The sequence below is a fragment of the Tachypleus tridentatus genome, chromosome 12, assembly GCF_004210375.1.
Source record: "Tachypleus tridentatus isolate NWPU-2018 chromosome 12, ASM421037v1, whole genome shotgun sequence".
Classification (NCBI taxonomy): domain Eukaryota; kingdom Metazoa; phylum Arthropoda; class Merostomata; order Xiphosura; family Limulidae; genus Tachypleus; species Tachypleus tridentatus.
The window spans coordinates 50,432,455-50,452,229 of NC_134836.1; the positions used below are offsets into that span (position 1 = coordinate 50,432,455).

General features: G+C 31.8%; 1 protein-coding gene across 1 annotated transcript in view; it reads left to right on the forward strand.

Moving 5' to 3' along the window:
* Nucleotides 1-19,260, forward strand: part of GAA1 (glycosylphosphatidylinositol anchor attachment 1) — a 30,167-nt gene extending 10,907 nt beyond the window's left edge. The window contains exons 10-12 of the mRNA XM_076469420.1: nucleotides 2,700-2,899; nucleotides 7,627-7,779; nucleotides 18,819-19,260. Coding sequence (XP_076325535.1) covers nucleotides 2,700-2,899; nucleotides 7,627-7,779; nucleotides 18,819-19,080 — 615 coding nt within the window. The 3' untranslated portion in view covers nucleotides 19,081-19,260. The remainder of the gene's footprint in view (nucleotides 1-2,699; nucleotides 2,900-7,626; nucleotides 7,780-18,818) is intronic.
* The last annotated feature ends 515 nt before the right edge of the window (nucleotides 19,261-19,775 follow it).

The window sequence follows — 19,775 nt, forward strand, 5'->3', positions numbered from 1 at the left end:
TCATTTCACATCTGGTACATTGATAGATGGGTAGTTTTGAAATTAGTTCCTTACTCAAACCTTGTTTTTTAAGCAAATTTTCCAATCTTGCTTGTGTATATTAAAATACAGATTAAAACAATTTTTGCATATTTAAAACTATCTTTTATGATAATTTAGAGTGTATTCTAAATGCTGATACATTATCTCCATGCAATTATAATAGATGCAAATAACAGCACAAAGAACCATCAAGTGTATAATTAGATATTACATAAAGCTAAAATTGATTGTTTAATATGGGGTAGCATTGCACAACCTTTATGACAAAAGTTTGAGATATTAAAATTCTGAATATGTATAATTAAAGAAACTTTTTCTTTTAAAACAAAATTATCCAGTACATCTGATGTGATGTGGAGTTACTGTTCTAAATGCCAAAACCTAGAGGATTCACAACCTTTGACAATATCAAATCTTTACATGTTGCTGGATGGGCTGTAGAAAAAAACTGCAAAAATTCTCAACTTATCACCAAGTGCTATCAAGTTCACACTGGGCAAATACAAAGCAACTTGGTTCTGTAACATCAAACAAGACACAAGATAGACGAAAAAGCTTCAGAAAGAAATGTTAGATGTCTAAAGATAATCTTGAAGAATTGAAGGAATACTATGAAAACTTTGGTTATGACATTAACAAGTTGTAGACAGATGAAGTTTAAAAAAAGTCTTGTTTTAAAAATGCTAGAGAAATGTAGCTTTTGAAAGTTTTACTGCAAAAGACATTAAATTTGAACTCTTTGGTTCCAATCAGTATGCACACCCTGAAGATTTAGTACAAGGTTTTAAGAAATTTGTGCCAACAGTCAAGATGCAAGAGGTTCTGTGTTGGTTTAGGATGCTGTATTTGTTGGGGCTTTGGCCATTATTGTAAAAACATTGGAATTATTGGTCAGCAAATGTACCACATAATTTGTAGTCATTCATACTGTACCCTTTAGAAATAATTTGGTTGTGCAGAATTTCATATTTCTAGAAGATATGACCCTAAACACACTTCCAAGAAATGTGGAGCTTATTTGGAAAAGAAAAGAAGCATGTGAAATCTTCAGTGAATGGATTAGCTACCACAAGGAACTGCTTCATAAAGCAGATATGGGATTTGCTTAACTATGTGCTTCACAGTAGTACCAACTCTATTGAAGAAAGTCTGGACACAGCTGTCAGAACTATAAATTCAAATTACACCAGAATCTTTGAGAAAATGTGTACACTGTTATAGAGATGCCTAACTGTTATTGATACCATAGGCACAATGTCACAAAGATGCTCATCAGTTATTGATACCATAGGTACAATGTCACAAAGATGCTCATCAGCTATTGATACCATGGATACAGTGTCACAAAGATGTCAAACTGTTATTGATACCACAGATGACCACACTGAGTATTAGCATTAGAGAATTGTAAATATGTTATTTGTGTACTAATTTTGTAACTGTTTCCTGTTAGATTATTTGTTAATTTCAATAATAAATCAATGGCTTTTGTGTATAAAGCTTATGAAGTACAGTTGTTAAAGTTTTGTCGTAAACAAGTGTGCTGCTGTATGTTTTTGTTTTTACATACTAGCTGTTAGACTGAGTGTTGTAACTGTGTAGTTACAGTTTTACATACTAGCTGTTAGACTGAGTGTTGTAACTGTGTAGTTACAGTTTTACATACTAGCTGTTAGACTGAGTGTTGTAACTGTGTAGTTACAGTTTTACATACTAGCTGTTAGACTGAGTGTTGTAACTGTGTAGTTACAGTTTTACATACTAGCTGTTAGACTGAGTGTTGTAACTGTGTAGTTACAGTTTTACATACTAGCTGTTAGACTGAGTGTTGTAACTGTGTAGTTACAGTTTTACATACTAGCTGTTAGACTGAGTGTTGTAACTGTGTAGTTACAGTTTTACATGCTAGCTGTTAGACTGAGTGTTGTAACTGTGTAGTTACAGTTTTACATACTAGCTGTTAGACTGAGTGTTGTAACTGTGTAGTTACAGTTTTACATACTAGCTGTTAGACTGAGTGTTGTAACTGTGTAGTTACAGTTTTACATGCTAGCTGTTAGACTGAGTGTTGTAACTGTGTAGTTACAGTTTTACATAGCTGTTAGACTGAGTGTTGTAACTGTGTAGTTACAGTTTTACATACTAGCTGTTAGACTGAGTGTTGTAACTGTGTAGTTACAGTTTTACATACTAGCTGTTAGACTGAGTGTTGTAACTGTGTAGTTACAGTTTTACATACTAGCTGTTAGACTGAGTGTTGTAACTGTGTAGTTACAGTTTTACATACTAGCTGTTAGACTGAGTGTTGTAACTGTGTAGTTAGTTACTTTCTGATCATCTAGATTTAATAATATTCTAATGATTCATTAAACAGTTCTAAATCTCTCAAACTTTATGACAAAGAGATATCCAAATGGTTAAGCGAAGAAATATAGTGATTCATTAAACAGTTCTAAATCTCTCAAACTTTATGACAAAGAGATATCCAAATGGTTAAGTGAAGAAATATAGTGATGCATTAGCTAGTTTAAATAGATTACGATAAACTTAGCTATGTAATATATCCCGTATTGCAGGTGACCAGCCTAAATTACTTTGTATATCTTAGTTATTAGCTTGCTCTGCTTGAGTAACAATCTTATTAATTCCTCTTTTAGACTTTCCCAAGTCTCTGGCAAGCTTTACCTCTTGTCTTTTCTTCTCACATTCTGGGTTGTTTGGTGTATTTGTCACCAGAGTATTTTGACAGAATTGGTAAATTGGCAGATTTACAGCTTGAAGATGGGATCTTTATGGGAATTGCAACTCTGCTGTTAGCTGTGCTTGTAGTTCCACTGTTCAATCACAGATTGAAAAGGTAATGTAGAGTGGTTAAAAGAAAGTTACATTAAAATCAGGTAGAACGGTGGCTCACAAGTGTGTAATATCCTAATTTCAGCATGTTTTATCTACTGGGTTATAAACAGAACCTGTAACTTTTTGTATTTTAGGTTTCTGCATTTAAAACCTGTTTTGAAATATTTTATTCTTTAAAAGATATTTTATAGATATGTTAAAGATTTATCTTATTTTCTGATAAAGGTGAATTAAAAGAGACTCAAAACCCCACAGATTGAGATTAATTTTTTGTCAAACTATTGTATTTTATCTAAATATTAATTTACTTTTAAACATTCACTTTCACTGAAAGACTGACTCTTTTAGAACATTTTGTGCATATGCCAGGAGGTTTTAGTGAGTTAGATTCAAAATTCAAACTATTTTCATATCATAGTTTATAAATAAACTTGTCATGAAAGTGTACGTAATAATCCAGATTTTAATATTATATGGTTTAAGTTCTTAATTTTTAAGGCAATATTAAAAAAATCTTCAATTTTTCCCTATTGTAAGAATTGTGACATTTCTTTGCAATGTACCTCCTCTTCTCTAATTTATTTACCAACCCTCAAAGAAGTATGAAATTTAAAGTAAATTACTCATTATAATGTTGTCATTACTCAGACAAACCATAGTTTTTACAACTTTTAGTCTTATTTGGTAACAGAGCCATAAAATAGAAAATCTGACCCATTTGCCACACCCACCTGTCACATCTCTTCCACAAATTACCAATAATTCTCTCTGACACTTAACACTATTATTCATAACAAATAAATGAAGTTTGAATCTATCACGTGATGTATTATATTGTTTACAGAGAACAGTTTATTTTGCTTCCAGTTCAAACTATTTCCTTGGGAATCGTGTTGATGAGCATAGGTGAATTTTTAATGGTCCTTGTCGTATAGTTAGAAAGCCAGAACAATTGTGACACTTATCTGATTGTTTTGTGTTATTATTCTGTGTTAGTTGATGCATTATGCAATTAAATGAAAAATTTAATGCAGTAGTACCATTAGCCCTCTCACCATAGGTGTCCTTTACTTAGTATGACACAAGGTTGTAGTATCTTACATTCAAAATTTTTATTTTGAATTTTTTTTTATGTTATACCAGTTAGTATTCAATAAAATCATAGTTAATAATTCATGTTTTAACAGTATACAGGTTTTAAGCTGTTAATTCTTCAAGGCAATATTAAAGAAATCCTGAATTTCTTCGAGCATGATACACACAACACATTTTTTTATAGGCATCTTCTTTTCTGTATTTTATCCATTACTTCTCCAAAAAGTATAAAATTATACGTAAGTTACTCATTACGGAATTGTCATTGTTCAGACAAACTGTAGTTATTATAGCCTTCAATTTTACAGAGCCATCAAAAAGAAAAGCAGACCCTTTCTGCCACACCCACCTGTTACGTCCTCTTTCAGGCTTTCTTAATAGTTCTCTCTTACTATTGATTATATATCACCTATAACTAATAGAAAGTCAAGATTTTCATCTATTGTATGATGTATAGTATGTTCTGAACAGATCATTGTCAATTTCACTCATAATATAAACTTCCATTTCTGTGGGAAAGTTAATGAACTAGCCTGGATGAATTTGTAACATCTCTTGTTGCATAGTCAGAAAGCCAGAAATATTTTGAGAGTTAGGGGAAATTGTCTACTTTTTCTTATTAATCTTTGTTCTTTAGCACATTATTTAATTAAGTAAAAATTTGGTGCATTACTATCATCAGTATAAAGAAAGGTTAGGTTTATTGTCATGAACAATTGACCTCAGGAAAAAGGAAGATTAGCTAAGTACTTTATTTCTTGTTTCTCATTTATATTCTCCATTTATTATAAAAGTAATTAAAATGTAAAATAGGGATTTTTAGGGTAGTTAAGATTAGGCAAAATAAATAATAATATAAGGAAATATTTTCATGAGACATGTATAGGAGTAGCTCAGGTAATGTATTTGATAGTGTAATATGAGCTGCACATTTTCTAAGTGATTTACAACTCACAATGGCGTGAATGATAGATGTAGTTCAAAATGCAATAGAACAATAAGTCAATTATAAATAGATGTATACTGTTATGAGCTTAAAGTTATTTAGGATAAACAAATGTTGTTTCACGTTACAATTTGAAGTCATTTTAGAAAGAAAGAAAAAAGGTAATTTAGATTTACTTGTGTATATATATATGTTGAGGTTACGAAGTCTGTCAAATTAACCAATCCTGTTTAGAGATAGCATATAGAAAATAACAGATAAAATATAGTGTTACTGAAGACAAATGTTTGAAATGCACTTAGGTTTTAGAGATTACACAAAGGATGTTTGGGATGAGGAAAATATTTCTAATTTTAACATGAAAACAAATACTCAGTATATTCGTGGACGAATATTAATTTTAATATATTAAAAATACTTCACTAAAAATTATGACTTGTAATATTAACTGACAGACTGCCAAGTTTCATGAAGACATACACATTATATTGAAAGTTAAATATTAAATCTATTAAGAGTAAATGATTACAAAGAGATTATGTGGTTGGTCAAATTATCTGAGTCCTTGTTAGGGGGGTTAATATAAAAACAAAAAAAAAAATGGTTAACTGTCATTGAATGTCGACAGCAAATATAAAGAAAACCCAGATAAGAACTTTATTTCTTGTTTTTCATTTGTATTCTCTATTTATTATTATAAAAGTAACTAGGATGTCAAAATATAAACTTTTTTAAGTTAGATAAGATTAAAATAGGTACAACAAATAATAATTGAAAGCTTTTCCTGGGGTACACTTATGAGTAGCTCATGTATTTATATAATTTAATGGGGGCAAAATAAGCTTTGTCAATTGATTTACACATTTTATAAATTAATTTAAACAGAGTTGAAAGGGAAATAAAACAATAAAATGTAAGTATAAACAGATACATAGTTATAAGTTTAAAGCTATTTAGGATAAACAGATGTAGTTTCATGTTACAGTTTGAAGTAATTTTAAAATGAAATAAGGGTTAATTTAGATTTATTTCAAGTACTTTTGGGATTTACAAGGTTGGTCAAATTGAAAGGTTAAATTAAATATTCATTTGCACCAAATGTTTAATTTAAAAATTATTCACCTAAATGTCCATCCAAACATTCACATCCATTTGTAAATGTTCAGTTACACCTAAAAATTTACTTGTACCATGCATAAAAATACCCAGTGATGAAGTAATGAATATTTATTTTTTAATACTTCTGCATGTGTGATTAATGTGATTAATGGAAATGAATTATCATGACAAGTGGTAAACCTAGTTTGTTTGCCATGTTGCATTAGGCTGAAATTAACACATTCTAATCAATCAACTAAGAAATAGTTTTTTTACTTTTTTTTTATTCATTTTATTTTAATTTGTCATAAAAGTACTTAAAATGCAAGAAGTTTTTGTGGTACAGTGTATATTTGAAAAATAATTCTGGTTATGAGAACTTGAAACATATCACCATAAGTTGGCTTAAAAGATGATGGCAGATGACCAATGTTGATCAGCATACCATAGTTGAAAGAATGTTATTTAATAGCAGCAGAAGCATCCAACAATGTTAGGCTTAAAAGTTAGTGCTATAAATGTGAGTATGAGCCATACCTTTCTTCAATTTGAGCCATGGTACACAAACCAGTTGTCTGATGGAAATGTACTGGTGGTACCTGCATAATTGTACAATATTTTGATTTAGCATAAGATTCACATATTTTGCTATTGATATTTTAACTCAGTTTGATCCTCATTTGTAGTATTAAGATAAAATTAAAATGGGCTCCAAACATCAACTGTTCATTCAGTTGTTCATAAGTTTTAAAATGTGCTCTGAAGATGAACTTATGTTCCTCCATCCAACTTTGAACTAGGTTCAACTAATTCTTTACAACAACTTGTGACAAAAGACATTGTTTATTTGTTTGTTTTTTAATTTTGCACAAAGCTACATGAGGGCTGTCTGCACTTAGCCCTCCCTAATTTAGCAGTGTAACACTAGAGGGAGGCAGCTAGTCATCATCACCCACTGCCAACTATTGGCTACTCTTTTACCAACAAATAGTGGGATTGACTGTACCATTATAATGCCCCCATGGCTGAAAGGGCAAACATGTTTGTTGTGATGGGGATTCCAACTCGCGACCCTCAGGTTACGGACAAAAGATATACAGTTCTGTTTTATTTATATATAAATTTATGTGACCAAACAATTCCAATGCTATAATAACATGGACACAGTTTTTTTTTTATCAGATTTAGTCAGATTTGCATGAAAAAAGGAAAATTATCATAAAGTTGAACTTGCTTTAAAAATTACTGAAGAATGTTATTATACTAAAGATATTTACCTTTTTTTTGAAATACCTTTGGAACATGAACTGTAAATAAATAAATAAAAAAGTTATTCCCCTGTGAAAAATTTGTTTATGGTTGTGATATGGCACTGTACCTATGTCTCATATAGTTAGAAATTTACCTGTAGAAAGTAAATCTTAAAAAAAAATGCAATTTTCCATTATTTGTTTCTTGGTTTGTAAATGAACAAACATGTACATCTAAATGTACACAAATCTATTTACAAAATGTGTGGTGCATTATAGATGTTATGCACTTCAGTTATTCCCATTATTGAAGACACATTCATTGTCGTTGTGATCTAGGTGTGGAGGGAGCCACAGTATCTACCGATGTATCGTTCTTCTAGAATTAGGTGCTTTCTTCTATACGCTCTCCTTAATCAACGTTTCTTTGGCCACCTTTTTAGCTGCAGTGTATGTCCCTGTTGCAGTCTTAGCTGGTACATCATCAAGAAGGTTGGTACATTCTGTGTATAGTAGTTGTTACATCAATTAGAAAGCTTTTATATTTCTCATAAAGTAGATGGTACATTATCTAGAAGGTTAGTACATGTTATTATAGTGGCTAATACATTACTTAGACGGTTGGTACATGTTATTAGTGACTGGTACATGACTTAGAAGGTTGGTAAATGTTATTATAGTGACTGGTACATCATTTAGAAATATAGTATTATAGTTGCTAATACATCACTTAGAAGGTTCTTATGTTGTTCACATAGTAGCTGGTGCATCATATAGAAAGTGGTTACATTTATCATGTAGTAGTTATGAAACAAAGTATTTATCAGTGTTAGAGAAGTACATCCATCGTTCAGAATGTAGCCATTCTCTTCACTGCTGTAATCACCAAATTGTCAGAAACAGTGTGTGAATTATGGGCTAAGAAGCTTACAGTGAGAAAAGAATGATGATAGGCAGTTGTTATCACAAGTCACAACTATGTACTGAATGAAGGAGAAACACCATTAAACAGTGTATGTTTCTTATACCACAGAATTAGGGAAGGGTTTGGTGGTGAAGTTTCTCTATGTACTGAATGAAGGAGAAACACCATTAAACAGTGTATGTTTGTTATATCACAGAATTAGGAAGGGTTTGGTGGTGAAGTTTCTCTATGTATCTTATGGAGGAGAAACACCATTAAACAGTGTATGTTTGTTATACCACAGAATTAGGAAGGGTTTGGTGGTGAAGTTTCTCTATGTATCTTATGGAGGAGAAACACCATTAAACAGTGTATGTTTGTTATATCACAGAATTAGGAAGGGTTTGGTGGTGAAGTTTCTCTATGTATCTTATGGAGGAGAAACACCATTAAACAGTGTATGTTTGTTATATCACAGAATTAGGAAGGGTTTGGTGGTGAAGTTTCTCTATGTATCTTATGGAGGAGAAACACCATTAAACAGTGTATGTTTGTTATATCACAGAATTAGGAAGGGTTTGGTGGTGAAGTTTCTCTATGTATCTTATGGAGGAGAAACACCATTAAACAGTGTATGTTTGTTATACCACAGAATTAGGAAGGGTTTGGTGGTGAAGTTTCTCTATGTATCTTATGGAGGAGAAACACCATTAAACAGTGTATGTTTGTTATATCACAGAATTAGGAAGGGTTTGGTGGTGAAGTTTCTCTATGTATCTTATGGAGGAGAAACACCATTAAACAGTGTATGTTTGTTATATCACAGAATTAGGAAGGGTTTGGTGGTGAAGTTTCTCTATGTATCTTATGGAGGAGAAACACCATTAAACAGTGTATGTTTGTTATATCACAGAATTAGGAAGGGTTTGGTGGTGAAGTTTCTCTATGTATCTTATGGAGGAGAAACACCATTAAACAGTGTGTGTTTGTTATATCACAGAATTAGGAAGAGTTTGGTGGTGAAGTTTCTCTATGTATCTTATGGAGGAGAAACACCATTAAACAGTGTATGTTTGTTATATCACAGAATTACAAAGGGTTTGGTGGTGAAGTTTCTCTATGTATCTTATGGAGGAGAAACACCATTAAACAGTGTATGTTTGTTATATTACAGAATTAGGAAAGTTTGGTGGTGAAGTCTCTCTATGTATCTTATGAAGGAGAAACACCATTAAACACTGTATGTATGTTATATCACAGAATTAGGGAAGGGTTTGGTGGTGAAGTTTCTCTATGTATCTTATGGAGGAGAAACACCATTAAACAGTGTGTGTTTGTTATATCACAGAATTACGAAGGGTTTGGTGGTGAAGTTTCTCTATGTATCTTATGGAGGAGAAACACCATTAAACACTGTATGTATGTTATATCACAGAATTAGGGAAGGGTTTGGTGGTGAAGTTTCTCTATGTATCTTATGGAGGAGAAACACCATTAAACAGTGTATGTTTCTTATACCACAGAATTAGGAAGGGTTTGGTGGTGAAGTTTCTCTATGTATCTTATGGAGGAGAAACACCATTAAACAGTGTATGTTTGTTATATTACAGAATTAGGAAGGGTTTGGTGGTGAAGTTTCTCTATGTATCTTATGGAGGAGAAACACCATTAAACAGTGTATGTTTGTTATATCACAGAATTAGGAAGGGTTTGGTGGTGAAGTTTCTCTATGTATCTTATGGAGGAGAAACACCATTAAACAGTGTATGTTTGTTATATCACAGAATTAGGAAGGGTTTGGTGGTGAAGTTTCTCTATGTATCTTATGGAGGAGAAACACCATTAAACAGTGTATGTTTGTTATATCACAGAATTAGGAAGGGTTTGGTGGTGAAGTTTCTCTATGTATCTTATGGAGGAGAAACACCATTAAACAGTGTATGTTTGTTATATCACAGAATTAGGAAGGGTTTGGTGGTGAAGTTTCTCTATGTATCTTATGGAGGAGAAACACCATTAAACAGTGTATGTTTGTTATATCACAGAATTAGGAAGGGTTTGGTGGTGAAGTTTCTCTATGTATCTTATGGAGGAGAAACACCATTAAACAGTGTATGTTTGTTATATCACAGAATTAGGAAGGGTTTGGTGGTGAAGTTTCTCTATGTATCTTATGGAGGAGAAACACCATTAAACAGTGTATGTTTGTTATATCACAGAATTAGGAAGGGTTTGGTGGTGAAGTTTCTCTATGTATCTTATGGAGGAGAAACACCATTAAACAGTGTATGTATGTTATATTAGGAAGGGTTTGGTGGTGAAGTTTCACAGAATTAGGAAGGGTTTGGTGGTGAAGTTTCTCTATGTATCTTATGGAGGAGAAACACCATTAAACAGTGTATGTTTGTTATATCACAGAATTAGGAAGGGTTTGGTGGTGAAGTTTCTCTATGTATCTTATGGAGGAGAAACACCATTAAACAGTGTATGTTTGTTATATCACAGAATTAGGAAGGGTTTGGTGGTGAAGTTTCTCTATGTATCTTATGGAGGAGAAACACCATTAAACAGTGTATGTTTGTTATATCACAGAATTAGGAAGGGTTTGGTGGTGAAGTTTCTCTATGTATCTTATGGAGGAGAAACACCATTAAACAGTGTATGTTTGTTATATCACAGAATTAGGAAGGGTTTGGTGGTGAAGTTTCTCTATGTATCTTATGGAGGAGAAACACCATTAAACAGTGTATGTTTGTTATATCACAGAATTAGGAAGGGTTTGGTGGTGAAGTTTCTCTATGTATCTTATGGAGGAGAAACACCATTAAACAGTGTATGTTTGTTATATCACAGAATTAGGAAGGGTTTGGTGGTGAAGTTTCTCTATGTATCTTATGGAGGAGAAACACCATTAAACAGTGTATGTTTGTTATATCACAGAATTAGGAAGGGTTTGGTGGTGAAGTTTCTCTATGTATCTTATGGAGGAGAAACACCATTAAACAGTGTATGTTTGTTATATCACAGAATTAGGAAGGGTTTGGTGGTGAAGTTTCTCTATGTATCTTATGGAGGAGAAACACCATTAAACAGTGTATGTTTGTTATATCACAGAATTAGGAAGGGTTTGGTGGTGAAGGGTTTGGTGTATGTGAAGTTTTTGGTGGTGAAGTTTCTCTATGTATCTTATGGAGGAGAAACACCATTAAACAGTGTATGTTTGTTATATCACAGAATTAGGAAGGGTTTGGTGGTGAAGTTTCTCTATGTATCTTATGGAGGAGAAACACCATTAAACAGTGTATGTTTGTTATATCACAGAATTAGGAAGGGTTTGGTGGTGAAGTTTCTCTGTGTATCTTATGGAGGAGAAACACCATTAAACAGTGTATGTTTGTTATATCACAGAATTAGGAAGGGTTTGGTGGTGAAGGTTCTCTATGTATTTTATGGAGGAGAAACACCATTAAACAGTGTATGTTTGTTATATCACAGAATTAGGAAGGGTTTGGTGGTGAAGTTTCTCTATGTATTTTATGGAGGAGAAACACCATTAAACAGTGTATGTTTGTTATATTACAGAATTAGGAAGGGTTTGGTGGTGAAGTTTCTCTATGTATTTTATGGAGGAGAAACACCATTAAACAGTGTACGTTTGTTATATCACAGAATTAGGAAGTGTTTGGTGATGAAGTTTCTCTATGTATTTTATGGAGGAGAAACACCATTAAACAGTGTATGGTTGTTATATTACAGAATTAGGAAGGTTTGGTGGTGAAGTTTCTCTTACTTCACATTACACTAATGACATTGTTAATAAATTATAGGAACTTCTTATTATGTATAGTACTATAAAAAAGTGTTAGGACAAAGTTAAAAATTAGATTTCAGACTACTTTCAAAGAGCAATATAAGGTAAATCACAGGTGAAACAACAGAAGGTAAATCACAGGTAAAATATCAAAATATTATTAATCTTCATATTTATAGCACAACATAAACTTGGTAGAATTGTTTGAGTTCAGCAAACAGTTAATATTTTTTGTTTCCTACTTTTGCTTTAATAACTGCAGACAGTCTTTTAAGCTTCGTTGAAACATGTTTAATCAAAGTGTCCTTTGGGATTTTACTTCAAATGTCTCTAATTCACTCCCATAAAGTTTCTTTGGAAGTAACTTTAGATTTATTAAGTTTTTGATCTATCATATCCCAAATCTGTTCAGTTGGATTCAGACTGGGGCTCTGTGGAGAGGCCCATTGCATTAAATAAATGACTCCAGCATCTTCTTTCTTAGCTAAATAATTTCTGCATAGATTGGATGAATGATTGAGGTCATTACCTACTTGGTAATGGAATCCTTTACAAGTAAAATGCAAACAACTGGGATATACCATGATAGATCAGTATATGATCATTCTTGTGCGGGTCCATTGTTCCATCTTTTTTGCAAATATCTGTTGCTAGAACAGAAAGACACCCTCAAACCATTACACTGCTTCTCTCATCAACAGTCCAGTTTTGTACTTTTTAGTAAATTTTAGTCTCTTGACAATATTTACAGATCAAGTAAAGGTTTTAACAACTACAAGACCAAATATTCTATTCTTATTGAGTCTCCTTGATATTATAAATCTGACCACTTTTCTATCATTTAGTACATGGTTGTTTATCTCATGCTTGAGATCAGTGGCAGTCTTCCTTCTATCTTGAAGGCTGCATAAATGAAAATACTTAACATTAGTAACATTGAGTTTGGGTGTTCTGTCTCTTCCTTTCCTGTTTTCAAATTTACCTGTCTAGGTCCCATGACTTAGGGTGTACTTGACAGTGTTTGGGGAGTACTTCAAGTCTGCAGCAATTTGTTGGAGAGTCCAACAAAATCACGTAAAGCTTTCATGGAAACTTGATAAAATATTCAGTTCTTAGACAGATAGAGACTTTGCGTAGTTTCTTTGTGAAACTCTTGTATATGAACTATTATTTGTGATAATCATTATAAAATGTATTGTTGTTTGTACATTAAAATACATTTGTGTTAAGAAAGAAAATATTGTGTATTAATCTTGTTGGTAAATATCATAGACTTGATATATATTAACATTCAATTAACTTCTAAATTAAAACTAAAGTTTTTGACACTTTGAAATCATAATACTTGTGTAATAAATTGGAAAGTCATCTGAGACAAATTACAGCAAGCAACATAATAAATTAAGGGCTTGGGTTTGAGGTCTGACTCAGAGATAAAATTTGAAATAAATTCAAATGATAATTCAGTTTATAAGTTCCCACAAGATTTGATCATGTCTGGTTATTAAGGTTTTCTTGAATCACCCTTCCTCAAACAACTAGAACAATATATTTAAAAGTAAATTGCTTGAAACTGCCAACATTTTAGAGGTTTAAAAAATCTATGAGAGAAATGAACTAGAAATGTGCTTTGTTTAAATATAAGTTGAGGATTATTTGTTGTCTGAGGAAGTATTAATACTCTAGTGTCTTAACTAGCCAATCGAGTTGAGTGATAAAGTTAAGTTAGAAATCCAGTTAAAACTCAAACAAATTGAGCTTGAACAAGCCTGCATCTAAGTTCAGAAAGAGGAAGTAAATGTTTCAAGGTTGAGCAAACCCGTATTGAAACTGGGATAGAAATTAGGCTAAAAGGAATGTAAATTACAGTCAGTCACAGTTGACCAAGGCAGAATGATAAATTTGAACTCAATTGATATATTAAAGTACCACCATTTAATGAAAGTGAAGTTGATAAATATATCTAATATTTTGAAGAAGTTACACAAACCATGGAATGGCTCACTGAAAAATAGTCATTATTATTATAGTGTTTTGACTGGTAAAGCACAGTAGTTTATTCTGCTCTGTCTCTGGAAGTTTGTATGGATTATGATAAGGTTAAAGTAGCTATCCTCAAAGCATGCGAGTTGGTACTGGAGGCTTATTACTAAAAGTTTGAGGTTATTGCAAGCAAGATAGCCAAACTTATATGGAATTTAATCACAAAAAATAGGTTTATTTTGATTGATGGTGTAATTCTGTGCATATTGGCAACAGTTTTGACAAACTAAGACAATTATGTCTAATTGAGAAATTTAAATGCTTTACAAGTGATAACTTCAAAACTTGTTTGGATGAAGAGAAAGTTGAAATGCTACAGGAACAGCTGCTCTTTCTGAGGATTTCATTTTAACACATAAAAACACTTTTCCTAAAAAAACATTCCTGCCAGCTCAGCAAAAACTGTCCAGTTGACTAAAGTTGATGATTCTTCTAACAAATCCAACTCCTCTAGTTTGGAATCTTCAGACAGTCAGGATGAAACTTCATCAAGATGTTTCTTGCCATTTTTGTAAAGAACCTGGTCATGTTATGTTTGTTGGAGTTTGAAAAAGAATTTGTTGATTTGACCACTGATTAAAAGGCTCATGTAATAAGGGAGGAATTTAGATCTTTTGTGTCTGTTGGTTCTGTGTCTTTTTTTATCAAATGACACTGTTAATCCCATACCCACATGTATTTTATGTGGTACTGGGATGGATCAGTTGTTAGAAGGTGTATTGTCACTTGTGAGTCTTATTATTGCTCAGGATATTGAAGGTGGATTTACTAATATTCCTCTTCATAACATTTATTTAGCATCAAATTTAATTCTGGGACCAGTTGCATTTGGAGTAAGGCCCACTATGCTAGTTAAGGGTGTATCATTGTTGTTGGAAAATGATTTGATTGGGGGAAACATTTTTGCCAGACCCAAGATGGTTAGTGAGTCGATCACTGTTTCATCTAAGGATGATGATGTTGATATTTGAGATATGTTTCTCCTGTGTGCAGTGACTCAAGCTCAGGCTAAGAAATTAAGTGAAAAAAAAATAGATGATAGACATGTATTCAGAGGATGGTATTATAGATTTTATCAGATATTTTTGAACCACATGGGGATCTTGTGAATAATTGTCGTACTGACAATTCTTCAGTGAGTGACAATGATGGATGTGAGGAATCTGATTTGGCTGGGAAAGTTCTGTTTGGTAGAAGTAAAGTGATCAGTGAGCAAGAAAAATATTTTCAGATCTCATCACTTATTATTTTAAATATGAACTTCCAATAGATGAACTAGAGAAAGTTCCAAACGGTTACTTTTTCAAAAATGGTATTCTCACAATAAAATGGAGACCACCAGATGTACCAGCTTCAGAGGACTGAGCTATAGTTTATCAAGTTGCTGTTTGTATAGCATATTATTCTGAAATATTGAAAGTTACTCGTGGACTACCCATAGGAAGTTACCTAGGTGACACAACATGTGCTACAAAATTATGAGACATTTCTTTTGGCCAGATATCAGGCAAGATGTTTCCCAGTTTTGTAAAACTTGCTAGTTGAGTGGAAAACTTAAATTCCTGTGCTTATTTGAAGCCTGTCAAAGCTTTCAAAGAACCTCTCAATCATGTGATTTTTGATTGTGTTAAGCCAAAAAGATAACACTGTTTCAAGCACTTTGACTTCCTATATAATTTTATTACCATAAGGTTATTTGTATTGTGTTATATATTGTATTGATTATTGAAGTTGTATAATCATTTGGTAACGTGCTATATTTAATGTATTGTTATCAATGTGTGTGTGTGTGTGTATAATACATTAGTTAAAAATTGATGTTAGACAATTTTTAATTTTCTAAGGAGAAAGGTGTAATGGATTTACTGTTATACACTTATTTTGATATCTGGTTTAATACAGTTTAATGCATGTAACATATATTGTTATTTGCATACTGCACAAGTCTGCCTATTCTCTAAATCTGTAGAAGATTCTTAAGTTTAAGAATCAACAACATATGCTTTACAAAAGCAGTAGTGTATCTTTGAATATTCTTGTCAAGTTAATTTTTGAGAATCTTGATTAATGAATATAAAACGTAGCTATTGCAAGATGTGGGGTGACAGAATATTGTTCTCAGTATATTATAAGTCTCAGAAGCTATAACTGAGACAAATGTGTATTAAATGGAAAACGAGAGAGTTTGACCAGGAACATTTATAGATTTTGGACATTGCAAACTGTTTAACTTCAGTGAATTAACTTTAGATGTTAGTATTTTTATGAGGAAATTAAATATCTTTGTTGGTAAAAAATCAGTTTGTAAGACCAGCCAAGAATAGAGAGTAGCAAGCTCGAGCAAAGTGTAACAGTATCAACTGAGAATTAATTTGCTTGGCATGGATGTGGATCACTGATAAAGTATTCAGTTTTAGATCAGGTAAAAGAGTCATTATAGTTTGTAAAACTCAAGTACATAAATCATTATTTATAATAACTACTTGAAATAACCATTACTATAAACTGTATTGTTTGTACATAAGATACATTTCTATTAAGAAAGAAAATATTGTGCATCAATCTTCTTGGATAATGTTATAAATATGATACATATGGACATTCAGTTGACTTCTAGATTCAAAATAAAATTTCAGCTGTTTGAAATCATAAATATATAGAATAATAAATCAGACTTGTTTCAGATAAATTATAATACAGAACAGTGTTCATTTAAGAAAAACCTTTGTGACTTGGTAAAAGTATGTGGGAATTCTAAAGAATAATGCACATTCTCATTCTGGCTCATTCAGTTGTTAATTGGGATCGGTGAAAGCATTATCATAGTATTAAAAGTTTGCATTCTGTAATTGGAAGAATTAGCCTCATAAAATTAAGAGAATAATGAAATATTCTTTTGTCCTAACATTATTACGCAGTACTGTGTATATATATACATGCTAACGTTTATATAAATACTTGAGTTTCAAATTAGTTTATGATTTGTATATTTTTTAGTCATGCGAGTTCATAAAAGTAATTTAGACCTGTGTATATGTATATTCATGTATTTGTAGTATATATTTGTATATTTATATGAATACAGTGAGGAATATTTATTTATGTTTTACAAAAGTATGTATTGTTACCAGAAAGCATGTTTGTTTCTGTACATATGACAACTGTTTTATGTAACATTTATGGCAAGACCTGGTGAAGGTTCTAGCAGGAGAGTAGAAGCTTGTCAAATTATAAATGTATTATGTGCTATAGTGCAAATGTTTTATTCACTTAACTGTAATTTCTCTGTTGTTATTATTCTAAGAATATGTCTGTACTAATTTGTTGGGTTTTATCTCTGTTGGATTATCAACAATAAATCTAAGAATACATGCACACTGTGTCCATCTAGTAGTATTAAAACATTGTTATACACTTTTCTAGCACCTTGGTGAATCCTTGTAGTAGTAAGAACTAATGACATCATTACAATATTGTTACACTCTGTTTAGTTAATGTTTTTCTAGCACCTTGTTGAATCCTTGTAGTAAAAAGAAGTAATAACATCATTAGAACATTGTTACGCTATGTCTAGTTAATGTTTTTCTAGCACCTTGTAGTTGTAAGAAGTAATAACATCATTACAATATTGTTACACACTGTCTAGTTAATGTTTTTCTAGCACCTTGTAGTTGTAAGAAGTAATAACATCATTACAATATTGTTACACACTGTCTGGTTAATGTTTTTCTAGCACCTTGTAGTTGTAAGAAGTAATAACATCATTACAATATTGTTACACACTGTCTAGTTAATGTTTTTCTATCACCTTGTTGAATCCTTGTAGTTGTAAGAAGTAATAACATCATTACAATATTGTTACACACTGTCTAGTTAATGTTTTTCTATCACCTTGTTGAATCCTTGTAGTTGTAAGAAGTAATAACATCATTACAATATTGTTACACACTGTCTAGTTAATGTTTTTCTTGCACTTTGTTGAATCCTTGTAGTTGTAAGAAGTAATAACATCATTTTAATATTGTTACACTATGTTTAGGTAGTGTTTTCTTGCACTTTGCTGTGTCTCTGCAGAATGAACTTGTAAGATCATTAGAATATTGGTATACTATGTTAATTTGTCTGTAGTAGTTTACTCTGTTGAGCTGATGTAACTGTATGAAAGGGTAATAATTTGTCTAAAACGTTTTGTGTTTTCAAGGTTTCTTTAGCCATGTTTTTAGCTGCAACTTAGCACATAGAAAGGCTCTAATATTTTCTTCAAGTTCAAAGGTTTAGCTCACAGCTCTGTGATCTCTTGATTGATTTGAGATTTAGTTACAGCATTGGACTCAATGTTCAAATTCTTTTGATTGTTTTATTCAATGCAACAAGTCTTATAGATTAATTTATTGTAATCATGCCTAGAAGAATTTGAATTTAGGATGAGCTGGTTGGGATCTCGACAAGTAAGAAAATTAAGACAGCTATGTAAATGCTGCATGCTTGGTATTACTGGTGTACATAAATGTATCTTATAAAAAGGAGGAAAAACTTTTGTAGATTTTATTATTCTAATCCCACATAAAAGAATTCCAAGTGCTGCAGCACTGGGGATACCTTCTTTTCTTGTCACTTTTTTTAGGATATATAAATGAACATCCTTAAATACATAATATGATACATTAAATACAAAGCCAATTCAGGATTACTTGAAAGTTTTTAATGACATAATATGGAATTGATATCAATTCAGAAAATTAATATAATTGTTATTTTGTTTTGTTCTTACAGGTTTATTACATGGTTCCATTCTTTTCTTCTTGTACTAATTCATCCTCTTACACTGGTGTATCTAGTGCTGTTGGTCAAATCTGTCCACTCCGATACATCAACAAGAATGCTTGACCATATATTTCGTGCTTACACTGGAATGAAGAAGGTTGTGTTATATTCTGTGGAAGACTGGTACATATATTCTAATTGGAACTTCGTTATAGCCTCTGGAGTCTTGTTGCCACTGTGGCTCCAGCTTTGGTTTTTACCCACACTTTAACTTAACATTAACATGTGTTGTATATTAAAACACATCCATCAATATTTTTGTTTGTTCAGTCAAAATAGTAGCACAGTCACTATTGTTATTCTGTAACTAGTGACTGCTGAAAAACTTGTCAAATGTTCCCTGTAAGTGTTTGAAATATTGTCTCTCATAATAAATTAAACACTAACAGTTTGTATATGTAATCAATGTTACAGAATGACAACATATTTCCTTCTGTAGCCTCGATGTGGATCATGGTGAAAAGTAACTTAAAACATCTTTACCACGTTATTTATACTACTTATTATGGTTTGGTAAGTTTTAGAGATTGTTGAAGAAAATGTTTTTAACGTAACATCTCAAACTAAGTTTGGACGTATTTTATTTAGTACTAATGGAAGTAAATAGAAAACGCAGTTAAAAAGAAGCAAAATAATTTTCAACGAAACATAATGTGAAAAAATAATGCTGAATGAAATGTATTCCCTTTACGTTCACAAGTTTTAAATAGTTTGTGTGAGGTTTGTCCAGCCTTCGACCTCTCCCACAGTATTATCAAGAAGATCCCTATGCGTAATTGAACAGTTCCCTAGTTTTATTTTGAAATCTGTCATTCTAAAAAAACCATATTAATTATTTAGTATTACATTTTGGTAATTATAATTTTCTCACACAGGTACGGTTTCAAGCAAACCTTTTGTACAAAA